This window comes from Pygocentrus nattereri, chromosome 25 (assembly GCF_015220715.1).
Source record: "Pygocentrus nattereri isolate fPygNat1 chromosome 25, fPygNat1.pri, whole genome shotgun sequence".
NCBI classification, from domain to species: Eukaryota; Metazoa; Chordata; class Actinopteri; order Characiformes; family Serrasalmidae; genus Pygocentrus; species Pygocentrus nattereri.
In genome coordinates, this window is record NC_051235.1 from 17,695,683 (window position 1) to 17,711,995 (window position 16,313).

At 38.8% G+C, this 16,313-nt stretch overlaps 1 protein-coding gene across 4 annotated transcripts in view; it reads left to right on the forward strand.

Annotated features, from left to right (window-relative positions):
- Nucleotides 1–16,313, forward strand: part of cep89 (centrosomal protein 89) — a 187,553-nt gene that overhangs the window by 67,318 nt on the left and 103,922 nt on the right. For all 4 annotated transcript variants that reach the window (XM_017706197.1, XM_037534255.1, XM_017706198.2 and 1 more), the window contains 3 exons: nucleotides 2,178–2,345; nucleotides 3,328–3,469; nucleotides 15,769–15,858. In XM_017706197.1, coding sequence (XP_017561686.1) covers nucleotides 2,178–2,345; nucleotides 3,328–3,469; nucleotides 15,769–15,858 — 400 coding nt within the window. The remainder of the gene's footprint in view (nucleotides 1–2,177; nucleotides 2,346–3,327; nucleotides 3,470–15,768; nucleotides 15,859–16,313) is intronic.

Below are 16,313 nucleotides of genomic sequence, written 5' to 3' on the forward strand. Positions count from 1 at the left end.
GAGAGGGAGATAGATGACAGATAGAGGGAGGACAGATTAGAGAGAGAGAAAGGAGAGCCTCAGACAAAGACAGAAGAAGAAGGGCGGTGGAGAGATAAATATAGGCAGGGAAGAGGGAGATGGAGAGAATAACATAGGAGACAAGGGGAGACTTTGTCCTCATATTCAGAAACACCAAGCTCAATTTCAGCACACGCACACACTCACACAAACGTAGACCTTCTTGCTAGACTATGATATTTGTATTGAAGATGTACACTATATTGCCAAAAGTATTCGCTCATCACACAAGAGCTTGAGTGACATCTCATTCTTAATCAGTAGGGTGTAATATGATGTTGGCCCACCCTTTGCAGCTATAACAGTTTCAACTCTTCTGGGAACGCTTTCCACAAGGTTTAGGAGTGTGTTCATTGGAATTTCTGACCATTCTTCCAGAAGTGCATTTGTGAGGTCAGACACTGATGTTGGACAAGAAGGCCTGGCTCACAGTCTCTGCTCTAATTCATCCCAAAGATGTTCTATTGGGTTGAGGTCAGGACTCCGTGCAGGCCAGTCAAGTTCTTCCACACCAAACTCGCTCATCCATGTCTTTATGGACCTTGCTTTGTGCAATGGTGTGCAGTCATGTTGGAACAGGAAGGGGCCATCCCCAAACTGTTCCCTCAAAGTTGGGAGCATGAAATTGTCAAAAATCTCTTGGTCTGTTGAAGCATTAAGAGTTCCTTTCACTGGAACTAAGGAGCCGAGCCCAACTCCTGAAAAAAACAACCCCCACCACCAAACTTTACACTTGGCACAATTCACTCAGACAAGTACCGTTCTCCTGGCAACCGCCAAACCCAGACCCGTCCATTGGATTACCAGACGGAGAAGCGTGATTCGTCACTCCAGAGAACACGTTTCTGCTGCTCTATAGTCCAGTGGTGCCGCTTTACACCACTGCATTCCAGGCTTTGCATTGCACTTGGTGATGTAAGGCTTGGATGCAGCTGCTTGGCCTTGGAAACCCGTTCCATGAAACTCTCTACTCTGTTCTTGAGCTAGTCTGAAGGCCACATGAAGTTTGGAAGTCTGTAGGGATTGACTCTGCAGAAAGTTGGAGACCTCTGCACACTGTGTGCCTCAGCTTCCGCTGCCCGTGGCCTACCACTTCATGGCTGAGTTGCTGTCGATCCCAATCACTTCCACTTTGGATTTTTCCGCTTAAAATTGAACACAGAACACCATCACAGTTAAAATAATAAAAGCATAAAAAATATATTCAGGCTTCACCATTAGCATGAGAGTGACATAACGCAAAATTCCTGTTCCTGTGAAGATGATGAAAAATGTGAATGAATTCACAGGAACGAAAACCACAGAGAATTTGTGCTAAAACATTTGTTTATGATGCTATATCAAGTTTACAGTTTACAGTTAGAGCATTTGACAGACATTCTTATTCAGCGTGACTTACTATTTGATCATTTTACACAGGCAGTCAAAGGTAGTGTTCAGCAGTGATCAGCTGCAGTTTCAGTGGGTCGAGAGAAGTTTTGGGGATGTATTTGCATAATAGATTTGGGTGCCTACTGACTTCTAGGGTTTGTTAACAATAAAAACCTCATAGCTCTAGAGCTAAACTAAAGAAGGAACATTTGGACACCAAACTTGGTTTTCTTGGTTGAACAACTAAATGTGGGGTAAGTGGAAGATGCGTGTGTGCAATTAATTTGTTGCTGAACAGTTCATTTAAAACAATCAGTTACTTCTGTTTATTAGATTGAGCATTGTGATATGATTGACATATAAGTCATGTGTCAAATTTCACAAGTGATTATCATATCTGCTGAAACAATCATATTAGTCATATTTATGTAGAACTACTTCAGTGTAAAATTAAAATTGATAACAAAAATATAGTATTGGTTATTGGATACTATTGGTTATTGGAATTTTTAACTCCTTAAAATCAGAATTGGAAACAGCCACAACATTTGCATATCTGTTGGGCCCTATATGTGACAATTTAATGACAACAATCATTAAATTACACCATAATAAAATTTCACTCATTGTTTTGGTTAAGCTTCTGCCAAAATCTGAAATGAATTTTGTTTTTATTGTGTGCATATATGTGTAACATCTGTTTGTGCATTTGAATGCTTATGAGCGTGTGTTCATGCATCTTGTAGACAGATGGAGGAAGAAGAGAGGATTAAAAGCGCCGAAATAAAGGAGCTGCAGGCTTGTGTGAATGCCCTGCAGGCTGAGAAGAGGACGCTACTGGTCGAGAAAACTAACCTCAGTACAGACGTCAAACACCTGGAGAACGAGCTACAGCTAGCACACCAAGCTAATAGGTACACTTCTCAACTACACAAACACCAGTCCAAAGTCTGGAGTCACTGTAGAAAAGTTTTGATGTAAAACAAATATGTTTATGTCGGAAGAAAACCTCGTATCTCCATTTTCTTTGTTTTTCAGTTTTTTACATAATTTGCTAATGCATGAGGCCCTGTTTGTAAATTTCATGAAGAATGGACCAGAAGAAACAGCCCAGCATGACTTAGGAAATGTCTGGTTCCATGCATTAAAAGTAAAATATGTTTTTCCTTCTCCTGTAAAATTACCATTCTGGAGATACAAGGTTTTCTTCCGACAACAGAGATATAATGTACTCAAAGTGCTATGCAATAATTTAAAAAACAAATGACATGTTTTGTTGATTTTAAAGTGAAAATAAGTTAACACAATCTCTTCATTAAATAAACTTTTGGCTTTTTTTCTGCAAATTTTAGTGCCCAGTTTCTATTTATTTGCTGGGCTTAACATATTGGAGAATGTGCAGGAGTGTGTTCTCTGAGCTTCTTTTTACTTAGAAAATCAATATCATTTAACCTGGGACACCCAGACTTTTGCATATGACTGCTTTACATTTGCAGCTTTACAGGTTAATTTAAGTGAAGCTGTAAAAAAGGAAGAATTTTAGATGTATCTAGAATGATTAACCAAGCTTTAGATGATTTTCTAATTCTTGGGAAAGCTGTATAACACTAAAAAAGATATTACAATAAAATTAATAACCAGAGTGCCTCATATTTGAAAAGCAGTTGATATTGATTAAATCTTGTGGTAAATAACCTGACAATAAATAACTATAAATAGATCAGGAATCAGCTGAATCAGTTAAAAGAGGTGCGTCAGACAAACAAAAATGTGCAGGTCAGGAACCACTCTATTAATGTTCAGTTCCTCTGTCTTTTGCTGTCTTTTGCTCTCTCTCACTCTCTCGTTCTCTCGCTGTCTTGCTCTCTCGCTCTCTTTATGTCTGACTCTCTGTAGAAAGGCTCAGAGGCGTATAGATCTACTGAAGCAGCAGGTTGAAGACTCTTTAGAAAAGGAGCTGGTGGCTCATCAGTACCTCACCAGTGTCGTCACACTTGCAGAGAAAACCACATATGAGCGGGATCAGCTCATGCACATGGTATTACACACACACACACACACACACACACACACACACACACACACACACACACACACACACACACGAGCACACAAACACAACTGGGTCTGAATAAAAGAGTCTAGCATTGATAAAATGTGTTGACCACATTAATTGTAATAAAAAAGACAAATATGAAAATCTACAAAACAAATGTATGTTGTGACACACACATTTTCCATGCATGAAGAATATTTTAAAAGTAAATGCCTGATGGTTTTGTCTTTACAAAAAGCTTGCAGCCTAGCTAAAGATTAATTTATCATTTCTAAACCAGCAAACCACATGTGACTTACTGCAGTGAGTGTGCCATAGCACAGTTCTCATTATTCCCTTTTCCTAGTACTTTTAGCATTTGTTCCATTCCCTTTGACCAACGTTGTGAACAGGTCCCTTAAATTGTTTTAATAGGAAAGTATTTACGCCATTTACATTATACTTTATCTGTCATCTTTTTTACATAATTTTCTAGGCAGAGTCTGCTTCATTTGGGCTTTTCTACTGATTTATTGTGAAGCTGTGTTATTTAAGCTCATGCAGGGTTTTCACAGATGGTGCTGCTGATCATGCCTCTGAATACATCACACTTGTAATGATGCAGTATGGAACCTAACTAGACCAGCTTATTTTTATTTTCCTGAAATGATGGACAATGATGTTTTAGGCTTTAGTGAGCCTCTCATGTGTGAAAACAGCCTGCTCTGTATGACTCCCCCTGATTGTACTCAAGTACTTTGACTTCCTGGAAGTAAAACTCATGGGGCTCCTCAGTAAATTACACGTCTCTGTCAGTTCCCCGAACCGTTTCTACCTTCTGCTAATGGCAACCGTTATATAAACAGTGGGAGGCCACCTCTTACTGAGTGAGAGAGATAGGAGGTATGAAAGATAAGAAAAGAAAAAAATGGGAAATTGAAGCTTAATCTCAGTTTTGATGTCAGCTCATTCTACGTTCCCTCTACTCTGATGCAGCCTCACAAAGCTACACAGTAAACATAAGAAATATTCTAAAATTGCGTAGACCTGACAGCAATGGAGGGTTGTCTAAAGTAGGAATGGGCATTTTAAGCAATTTTTCCTATTCTAAAAAACAAATTTTTGGATCAATAATATTCAAGTATCATCAGGAGAGCAAAACCTGTATGGTTAGTGTTTAAAAATTAAAACGTGGAGGGTGTAATGGGACAGAATGAGTCAGACGCACGCGGATTGTAAATCCTGAAGAGGCTTTGCTAGTTTGGGGGAGTTCCGAAGTCATCACAAAACAGGCCAAAGTCAAATCCAAAACAGTCAAAAATCTGAATAATAGTTCATGGCAAAGTCCAAGAGATCAGGCAGAAAGGCAGAGTCAAAATAAACAGGCCAAAAAACAGGAAAACAAACCGCAGAATGCAAAATGAAATGCTCAGTAACTCTGTGACAGTAGCAAAACCTCACAATGTGCCTAAACTAAAGTGTGGGCTTATAAAGCTACCTAATCATATCACATGGTACATAGAACAGGTGAGAATCAATAGTCAGGCAAGGTTGATCTTGTGGAGTCACAGTGGTGTTCATCTGAGGGGTTCTGGGAATTGGAGTCCCTGCAGGAGGGTTGCGTGACAGGGATTTAATTTGTATTGTTGTCAGTGATTCCTGATCATTTGGCAGATTTAGCTAGGGGTAAAGTTTTACCTAGTGACGGGTAAAAAGTAAAAAACTTGTAGTTAAGCAGGCTCATCTAGAACATACTTTTGGTCATGTTCTCATATCCCCATAGTGACATCGTCTTTAAATTTTCACAACAATCAGATGGATGTTTCTTAAGATTACCATGAAACCATGAAAGTATTTTTTTTATTGTGTTTTTATATCTGTGTGTTTAAAACCATATTTGAGCTGGATTAGTTTTACATGGGGAGGTGCTGTAATCTGAGTAATTACCAACAAGATCTGTGATCTTATTCCAGTATGAGTCTGCCCTGTCTGGGGTTTTCACAAGTCTGTTAAGTATTAATTCCAGAGTGAATTACTTTCTCAACTGTGAGCTTCTTCATTAAGAGGAGTCCTGTTCAAATTGATATCACAGTAATGTAATTGCAAAATCTGTTGATAAAAAAATTGCACCTCTGTAAAGTTTCCTCCCTTGTCCAGTGGTGCATGGTTTATATTACCTGACCTCCTCTGCTAAACTATGCGTTCTATATAGCACTAAATAGGGCTCCTCTGTTGTAATGAGCCTGACGTTGTACCAGTAGCAGGATGCTTTTTGGTACTATATAGAACCCTTTTCAAAAAATTTTTATATAGAACCAACTTCAGCACATTCTCCATCAATCTGAACCCTTTAATCAAACAAAGGATTCTTTGAGTGTTAATGGTTCTATATACAACCATTTTCTTTATTAAAGAACCATTGAAGAACCATGTATTTTAAGTGTGCAGAGTACAAGCAGTAAAATTTTGAACATCTTGAAGATTTGTGCTGGAAGGCCAGTGAAAAGTAAACTAGATGTGATGTTATGAAAGCATGAGTCAGAGTATCAATGTATTTCCATCTCAGCAGGGAGCAGATTCACATTTCTTTAATGAGAGTAGAATTTTCATAAAGGTTTTCCAAAGATCTTAATCTTGGAATTAAAATTATTTATCAAAAGACAAAATGTGTTACATTCTGGCTTGATCTCCAAGATGTGAAGTCCTACTTACTCTGCACAAATCTGTGAGCGTTTGAATTTAGCTCTGCTTAGTTGTTGCAGTAGTTAGATGCAGTATTGGCTTCTGATGCTCAGTCACTTTTTGTGGCCCTACATCATATATGTATAAATAAATACATAAAAATGGCAAAAATAATGCATAGTCAATACACAAGATGATCAAAAGATGAGTTCAGGCATTTGTATATTCGAATAACTACACCCTAACATCAACAGACTCCATTGTGGATACATCATTCTCCACAAAACTGAAATTAAAAATAATCTCCAAGTGAATGGTGTGATGTTGCATGCAAGAAGAATACCAAATTGAGGAATGAACAAAAATGAGAAAACATTTCATATTAAGATTTGCACAAAGACCTGAAAGACAAGACATTTCCACTAATTGAAAGTGACCAATCAAGCACTGTTAAATAGATTACATTAGATTTCTGAGTGGCACTTCAGAAGTCTACTTACAGCCAGCCTTTATGTCAGTCATGGCAAAATCAATAAATACATTAGCTGGTCTGCATGTCAATTAAGGCTTGTGACTGATGTAACTAATAGCTTCACATTGACCCACGTGCTATGTTTGCATTGAACATTGTGCACAGTTTATTCTATGTTCTACAGCTGGTTCTACTACACTTTTAAAAATAGATTCCTGAAAAGGTTCCTAAATGGCTTTTGGCTTGTTTAATGAAAAACACTTCATATGGAATCTTTATATTGAACAGAGCTAGAACTTTGAAAAGGGTTTTCACACTCACACTTCTTATTTTACGAAAATGGTTCTTTAAAGAAGCAGCGATTGAAAGGTTATTTAAATAGAATTAAGTGGTTCTACAATGACATTACTCTGAAGAGTTCTGAAGTTCTGAAGAAGTTCTATTTGGCACCTTAATGCTACATGTTCAATGAAATTTGATTGATTTTAAGAATTTAGTTTAATAGAGATAGTTTGCTTTACAACAGACAATGTGGTGCTACACTTGCGCAAAACTACACTATATTGCCAAAAGTATTCACTCACCCATCCAAATCATTGAATTCAGGTGCTCCAATCACTTCCACGGGCACAGGTGTGTAAAACCAAGCACATAGGCATGACGACTGCTTCTACAAACATTTGTGAAAGAATGGATCGCTCTCAGGAGCTCAGTGAATTCCAGTGTGGAATTCCAGTGATAGGATGCCACGTGTGCAACCAAGTCCAGTCATGAAATTTCCTCACTACTAAATATTCCACAGTCAACTGTCAGTGGTATTATAACAAAGTGGAAGTGATTGGGAACAACAGCAACTCAGCCACGAAGTGGTAGGCTGCGAAAAATGACCAGCAGATGCTGAGGCGCATAGTGCACAGAGGTCGCCAATTTTCTGCAGAGTCAATCGCTCCGAACTTCATGGGGCCTTCAGATTAGCTGAAGAACAGTGTAGAGAGCTTCATGGAATGGGTTTCCATAGCCAAGCAGCTCCAAGCCTTATATCACCAAGCGCAATGCAAGGTGTTAAATGCAGTGGTGTAAAGCACCACTACTGGCCTCTGGAGCAGTGGGGACGTGTTCTCTGGAGTGACGAATCATGCTTCTCTGTCTGGCAATCTGATGGATTAGTCTGGGTTTGGCTAGAGAACGGTACTTTTCTGACTGCATTGTGCCAAGGGTAATGTTTGGTGGAGGGGGGGTTATGACGTGGGGTTGTTTTTCAGGAGTTTGGCTCGGCCCCTTAGTTCCAGTGAAAGGAACTCTTAATGCTTCAGAGATGTTGGACAATTTCATACTCCCAACTTTATGGGAACAGTTTGGGTCCTATTCCAACGTGACTGCACACCAGTGCACAAAGCAAAATCCATACAGACATGGATGAGTGAGTTTGGTGTGGAAGAACTTGATTGGCCTGCACACAGTCCTGACCTCAACTCAAAAGAATACCATTGGGATGAATTATAGCGGAGACTGCAATATAGTGTAATATACTTAATAATATGTTTTTGGCAATATAGTGTATATCCCTCCATGAAAACCCTTGTGCCACAAAATTGTATGACAGCTTCTTGGAAGGGGTAAGGTAGGACAGTGTCAATGCCATCCATAGGACACACCACTTGAAATGGCAAGAAACCATGTAAACAACACAAATAACAACATATAATCAATCTTGATTTCTTCATACCCAATAAAACGTCAGTGCCTTAAGATCAAGGTTCCTTCAAAAATACCAGAATTACATCCCATATACCATATATGATATACCAACCCTTATTTTTAAGAGTGTATGAAATTTTTATCTGAAGTATGGGTAGGAAGTATGACGTTGGAGCTAATCAAAGCAAAGTTAGATGTTGAAGACATCATTTTTAGCAAACTCTATTGAAACAATACAAAGAATGCCATGTGAGCATGTGTATTAATCATTATCTTTGCACACATCTGCCTTTTAATCACAGATGTGAGCACTCTACAGTCCTGTTTTATCTAACTGATTTATCAAGCTGTCTGTCAGCAGCTAATGTAAGAAAGGCTACATACACTGCTATTCTGAATAGAAATAAAATGTAAATTCACAAAAAATTACCTTTATTTTACAGACATTGTGTTTATTTTAATGAGTATTGCTGTTATTATTATTGTAAAATACTGCATGTCAGAATAACTTGAACTGTTAAATTACAGTAAAATATAGTATTTCTTTTTTTAATTGAATGACTGTAATTTTATAAAATTTTATCATCATTGAGAAAACATACTTTTACGAGTTTAAGTTTTGCTTACCTTCAAGCCAGTATAATTATGTGTGTTAATAGTTTTGACATTGAGCTGTGAGTGCAGTCTTCTACATAAGTGAATCGAAAACAACACCATCCAGATGATAAGGGTAGCATGTGTCAGGCAGATGTTCCTCAGCAACACCTGCAACCCAAGAGATTTTGTAGATACAAGCCACTCATTTTCTTTTCTGTTTCACTGGCTGTGCTCAATTCCATGATGAATTTTTTACTGTAGACATCACTGCAGAGCTCCCGTCAGAGAGTTTTTGAGACTAGATGTTCCAAAAACTGTCACTTTTTCATGAGATTTTTCTCAGGTGATGTGCATGGAGCTCATTTCACCAAAAGTAGCCCTGTATGTAAGCAGGACATTTGTTCCTTACTGTCTGTTATACTTGTCCCATTATACAGGTTCCATGTCAGTGTACAACAGGCTTAAGGAACATTTAGAGCCATATTTTTATACTCAGGGTTGCATATTTTCACACTGTTATGACGGCTAGCTCCACTAAAGGAAGGACGAGAGAAGCAGACAGAATATGGAAATGAAAGAAAATACTCATAGTAGTCATGTTTCAGCTTTATCATAATCATTGTCCAGTTCAGTCACCATGTTCATATCCCACCTTATCGTAATCATTGTCCAGTTTATAACAGTGGACATGTTCATAACCCACATCATCAATGTCCAGGTCAATCTCTGTATTCATATCCCACCTTCATCATCAGCACTGTCCGAGTTAAGCACTGTGTTCATATCCCACCATCATTATCATCATTATCCAATACAATCACCAGGTCCATATCCCACCTTAATCATTGTCATTGTCCAGTTCAGTGATTGTATTCATATCCCACCTTCATCATCAGGACTGTCTGATTTAAACACTGTGTTCATATCCCACCACCATTATCATCATTATTCAATACAATCACCAGGTCCATATCCCACCTTAATCATCGTCATTGTCCAGTTCAGTGATTGTATTCATATCCCACCTTCATCATCAGCACTGTCTGTTTTAAGCACTGTGTTCATATCCCACCATCATTATCATCATTATCCAATACAATCACCAGGTCCATATCCCACCTTAATCATCGTCATTGTCCAGTTCACTGATTGTGTCCATATCCCACATTTATCATCATCATTGTCCAATTTAGTCACTTTATTCATATCTCAACTTTATCATGCTTATTGTCCATTTCAGTTGCCATATTCATATCCCACCTTCATTATCCTTATTGTCCAGTGTAGTCACTGTATTCATATCCCACTTGATCATCATCATTGTCCATTTTAAGCATTTTGTTCATATCCCACCTTTATCATCATCATTGTCCATTTCAAGCACTGTGTCCCCATCCCACCATCATCATTATCCAATTTAGTCACCAGGTCCATATCTCACCTTAATCATTCTATTGTCCATTTCAGTGACTGTGTTCATATCCCACCTTTCCCTTCATCATTGTCTAATTCAATCACTGTGTTTATATCCCACCTTTTATCATGTGGAATTTTTCAATTAGTTTCAAAGCTTGATGTCTGTGGAAGTTCTCTGAAGACAGAGAGACAGATGGAGCAGGAAAGAGCACTGTTCACACACAGACTGGCTATTGCAAATGTCAGAATGTGCTATTGAATAAAGAAAGTCATCACTGCATGTGGTCTCCTGACTCTCATCGTTAGTGCAGACAAAGATTTGCAAAAATCTCCTATTCAGAGCCCACCTTTGTTATCATCATTGTCAAGTTTAGTCACTATGCCAGCTTCGGCATCCTCATTGTCCTGTTAAGCTTTGTCATCTTCATTGTCCAGAACAATTACTATGTTCATATCTCAGCTACTTAATCATCGTAATCAATCATCAACTCAGTCGGTTCTATTTAAGTTTGCGATGTCCTTTTTGACGTTAAAGACTTATGTTTGCATTGCCAAGATTTTGCAATGGCCAGTTTAACGGGTTATGCCAAGAATGTCCATGCAATTGAACACAAATATCTTCGATATGTAAGCACACCAATTTTACCAATTAGGAGTAACAAAAGGGTTTCAATACTTCTGTTTTCAGGTTCAAATTGTTGATGCATTAGCTTTAAATAATACCTAACTTATTACTTGTCAAGAGAGTCTGTTATTATTCCTGCATAGTAAGTCATTATGCTGAAGAAATGAGATATTCTTTCAAAATGATAAGTCAGAAGATTAGTCATTATGTTGATTTTATGTTTTGAAGCACTTTTCATCTGGATGGATAAGCTGAACTTGAGGTCCATGCTGCATACGTTGGGAAGCCGATGTTGTTAAATCCATGTTTAATTTCATTGAATGCATCCTTGCATTCTTGATGTCATAGTTGTTTTGTTACTATATGATTATGAATTTGTGATGAGCATGACCTCCTAGTAACTTGCTGTGTATCAAATGTTGACAACATAGCCACAGCACACACAAAGCGACACAGTAATGAAGTAAGGAGGAGCTTTAGTAATGCAGAGATTGCACTGCCAGAAGAATTGGGTATAAAATATACATGTATTAGAAAATAGTTTAAAACTTTGTTTTACAAAAAGATTTGTTTTCAGCTTTTTTTATTTCCTTCATCAGACTGTGAATAATGTGTCCTCGCAGGTGTTCACAAATATTTTTTTTCTTTGAAAATAAATAAACACGGTAGGAAAAATTCTCTCTTTTCTCTCCGAGCACAATCAATGGCAGCCATGCTGGTGTCCAAAATAAGGCAAGCTTAAACTTGTATTATTTACTGTCAGCCTTGAGAAATCAGAGTAGCTGCTTCAAGTGGTGCTTTGAGATGAACACTCTATTAATTCATATCGTCGCTGACCCAAAAATATCTAAATTCTTTTGTGATTTTTTTTGTTATCTGCGTAATTTGAGCTCAGCAGCTGAAATGTGAAAATTTCATGATGAAATGACCAGTAGAAATGCCCCAGAATAGTTGGCATTTTGAAGCACTTAGGTTTGTGCTGAAAGTCTTTACTAATTGTTTATATTATTAATTTGTTATCACAAATCCATAGTAACAACTAACTAACGCCTGCGGCAGCTTGCACTTTGTTTTTCCATGGCAAAAATATCCAGTATAACAAAGAGCAGTGTGTACATGTTAAACTGAATAAAATTGAGTACTTGTAGCTATTGTCTGTTCATTCTTTAACCCCTTAACAAGCCATTGTTTTGATTACACACGTCTATAACCAAGGCATAGCTCTATAAGTTTGCACTGAAGTCCGCATAGTAAGCAATGGTTCCTGGATAACACAACTGCAGCATCAGCTTGGACTTTTGGGCAACTGCCAAGTCTCAGTGAACCTGAAGCAGTGGGTGTTAGCTTCATGTTCAGAATTAAAACCAGGGTGCTGTAAAACTAGAGCTATAAGGAAAGTAACACCATACAGCATTAAATCAATCAATCAGTTAGTTATTTTTGGTCTTTGTGCTTTCTGTGCAGTTTCTGTTGGTTTCCCTATCATTTAGACCTGTTAAGGGGAAGAAGTAAATATATACTAGAAACCAGCTTGCTTTGATTTAGTAATGTGGAAACTGGAACTTAGTAAACACATTATAACTGTCCTGTAATTGAACTTATGTACAGCAACCAACCACTTACATCCAAGAAAGCATAATTGGCTTTGTTCTTTTTGGGTGGGTAGGATGGCTCTCCCTCTTCCCTATTACTCTTCCCTATTACTTAGCGCGTTGTTAACGAATGCGGGAATCTGCTAGCTCATGTAACTGAATCGAAAAGAGGTTCTCCTCCAGGCGTGTTGAGCTGTCCAATGCCATTGCATTGACAAGGAAAACAAAAATTCCTTATGTAGATACAAGTACTGTTACCTTGATTTCAAAACCGATTCCTGAATACTTTTTCTGATGTCATTACATAAATTACAAACCAGAAATGAGCGCTAAATTTACGGACAATCTAATTAGGACGCACTAGCATCAAAAGCATAATATCATGCAATAATAATTACATGGTGTACCCTGCCTTCCGCCCGATGACTGCTGGGATAGGCTCCAGCACCCCCCCGCGACCCTGAGGGAGAAGCAGCTTAGAAAGTGTGTGTGTGTGTGTGTGTGTGTTTGTGCTTACAGAATAATTTAAAATTTAAACAGCCAGTCAGTCTAGATTTTGGAACAGGGATGCTAATTGGCTCATGGAAGGTCAGACTGACTTGGTAACATTGTGTGATAGGAGGAAGCTTAACTAGTGCAGAGAACTGGCAATGACAAAATTTGGGTGAAAATTAGGTAATAAAACAGCAATATCCCATTATGCAATATCCCACTGTGGACTTTGGCCTGCTATTGCAGTGAATTTAGACCTTCTGTTGATTGATTGATTGATTGATTGATTGATTGATTGATTGATTACCTATTGTTTTTTCCTTTGTTATCAGTACAGTACATTTTCTCTGTTTTTTGTGCATTTTATTTATTATTTGTCTTGCTTTTAGCAGACCACTATCTCTCTAGTAATGAATATGCCCCGGGATGTATCCCCTTATTCCTTTCACCCTGGGAAGCATGTCCTAAAAAAACAGCTAATGAGAATATATTAAGGTTTATTTATGGCATTTTGCTTGCTCTTTAGTACTCACAGCCAGTGCACTGTTTTATCCCAATTCATTTCTGAATTCACCACACAATACAGAATACTGTAGGTTACAAAACACTACAAATCTTCTCTTGATTGTTCTTGCTTGTTATCACCCAATTCAAAGGTGTTACAGTGGGGCAAAAAAGTATTTAGTCAGCCACTGATTGTGCAAGTTCTCCTACTTAGAAAGATGAGAGAGGTCTGTAATTTTCATCATAGGTACACTTCAACTATGAGAGACAAAATGAGAAAAAAATCCAGGAAATCACATTGTAGGATTTTTAAAGAATTTATTTGTAAATTATGGTGGAAAATAATTATTTGGTCACCCACAAACAAACAAGATCTCTGGTTCTCACAGACCTGTAACTTCTTCTTTAAGAAGCTCTTCTGTCCTCCACTCGTTACCTGTATCAATGGCACCTGTTTGACCTCGTTATCTGTATAAAAGACACCTGTCCACAGCCTCAAACAGTCAGACTCCTAACTCAACCATGGTCAAGACTGAAGAGCTGTCAAAGGACACCAGGAAGAAAATTGTAGACCTGCACCAGGCTGGGAAGAGTGAATCTACAATAGGCAAGCAGGTTGGTGTGAATAAATCAACTGTGGGAACAATTGTAAGAAAATGGAAGACATACAAGACCATTGATAATCTCCCTCGATCTGGGGTCCACGCAAGATCTCATCCCGTGGGGTCAAAATGATCATGAGAACGGTGAACACAAATCCCAGAACTACACGGAGGGACCTGATGAATGACCTGCAGAGAGCTGGGACCAAAGTAACAAAGGCTACCCTCAGTAACACACTAGGTCAAGAGGGACTCAAATCCTGCAGAGCCAGGCGTGTCCCCCTGCTTAAGCCAGTACAAGACCAGGCCCGTCTGAAGTTTGCCAGAGAGCATATGGACGATCCAGAAGAGGACTGAGAGAATATCATGTGGTCAGATGAAACCAAAATAGAACTTTTTGGTAAAAACTCAACTCGTCGTTTTTGGAGGAAGAAGAATGCTGAGTTGCATCCCAAGAGCACCATACCTACTGTGAAGCATGGAGGTGGAAACATCAGGCTTTGGAGCTGTTTTTCTGCAAAGGGGACATTGAAGATGGAACGTGGCTGGGTCTTCCATCATAACAATGATCCCAAACACACCGCTCGGGCAATGAAGGAGTGGCTCCGTAAAAAGCATTTCAAGGTCCTGGAGTGGCCGCCAGTCTCCAGACCTCAACCCCATAGAAAATTTGTGGAGGGAGTTGAAAGTCCGTGTTGCCCAGTGACAGCCCCAAAACATCACTGCTCTAGAGGAGATCTGCAGGAGGAATGGGCCAAAATACCAGCTACAGTGTGTAAACCTGGTGAAGACTTACAGAAAACATTTGACCTCTGTCATTGCTAACAAAGGTTATATTACAAAGTATTGAGTTGAACTTTTGTTATTGACCAAATACTTATTTTCCACCATAATTTACAAATAAATTCTTTAAAAAAACTTCAATGTGATTTCCTGGATTTTTTTCTCATTTTGTCTCTCATAGTTGAAGTGTACCTATGATGGAAATTACAGACCTCTCTCATCTTTCTAAGTAGGAGAACTTGCACAATCAGTGGCTGACTAAATACTTTTTTGCCCCACTGTATTTAACTCTGTATTAAGTGTGATTGAAGAATAACTCCTCATGGTCTAAAGCATCAGGCCAGCCTGTCCTTAATGTGTGTCTTTCTTTGTGTTTATTAAAAACTAGATTATTTTTTTTCTCTCTCCTTTCCTGCTTCCCTTCAACCATGTGCCCTATTCCTCCCTTGTGCTTCCCCTGCTTTGTTCGCATCCCTTTCTTTTTCTTGCTTGCAATCTATTCTTCTTTCTCTTTTCATTTATGAATTTCTTTTACTCTTACCCTCTTGACGTCTTTGTCATTTTCTTTCTCCCACTCTATACTTCCTCTTTACATACTGTTCTTCTTTTCTTCATTTTCTTCTTTCTGTTTTTTCTTTTGACTCTTTTATTCTCCATATACATCTTCTTCTTTTTCTTCTTTATCTTCTTTTTCTTATCCATTCTATCTTTCTGTCTCCATCTGATTCTTTTGCTCTCTTTCCATTCCTTATTTCTTCATCTTCCCCTCTCTCTCTCTGTCTCTCTGTCTCCGTGTGTGTAGTTGTGTAATCCCGTCTCTCCCCTCTCTCCATCTTCAGGCCTCATGTTTAGAGAAAGACAAGCAGGGTGTGCTCACCCGCATCATCGAGGGCACTGTCCGCCTCGGAAAACTGCAGGAAAAGGTCAAGGTAAGAGTATGACCTCAAACACACACACACTTACTACTACTTCCCAGGAGAGCTTTAGCTTGGCTGAGTGAGTTGTTTGCTCAAACTGTACTTGAGCTGATAACTGAAGATTAAAATCTCCCTCTCTCTCTCCCTCTCTCTCTCCCTCTCTCTCTCCCTCTCTCTCTCCCTCTCTCTCTCTCCCTCTCTCTCTCTCTCTCTCTCTCTCTCTCTCTCTCTCTCCCTCTCTCTCCCTCTCTCTCTCTCTCTCTCTCTCTCTCTCTCTCTCTCTCTCTCTCTCTCTCTCTCTCTCTCTCTCTCTCTCCCCCTCTCTCTCTCTCTCTCTCCCTCTCTCTCTCTCTCTCTCCCTCCCTCTCTCTCTCTCTCTCCCTCTCTCTCCCTCTCTCCCTCTCCCTCTCAAGCTCTTCTTTCTCAAACGGCCTTGTAAGTGATGTGTGTGTGTGTGTGTGTGTGTG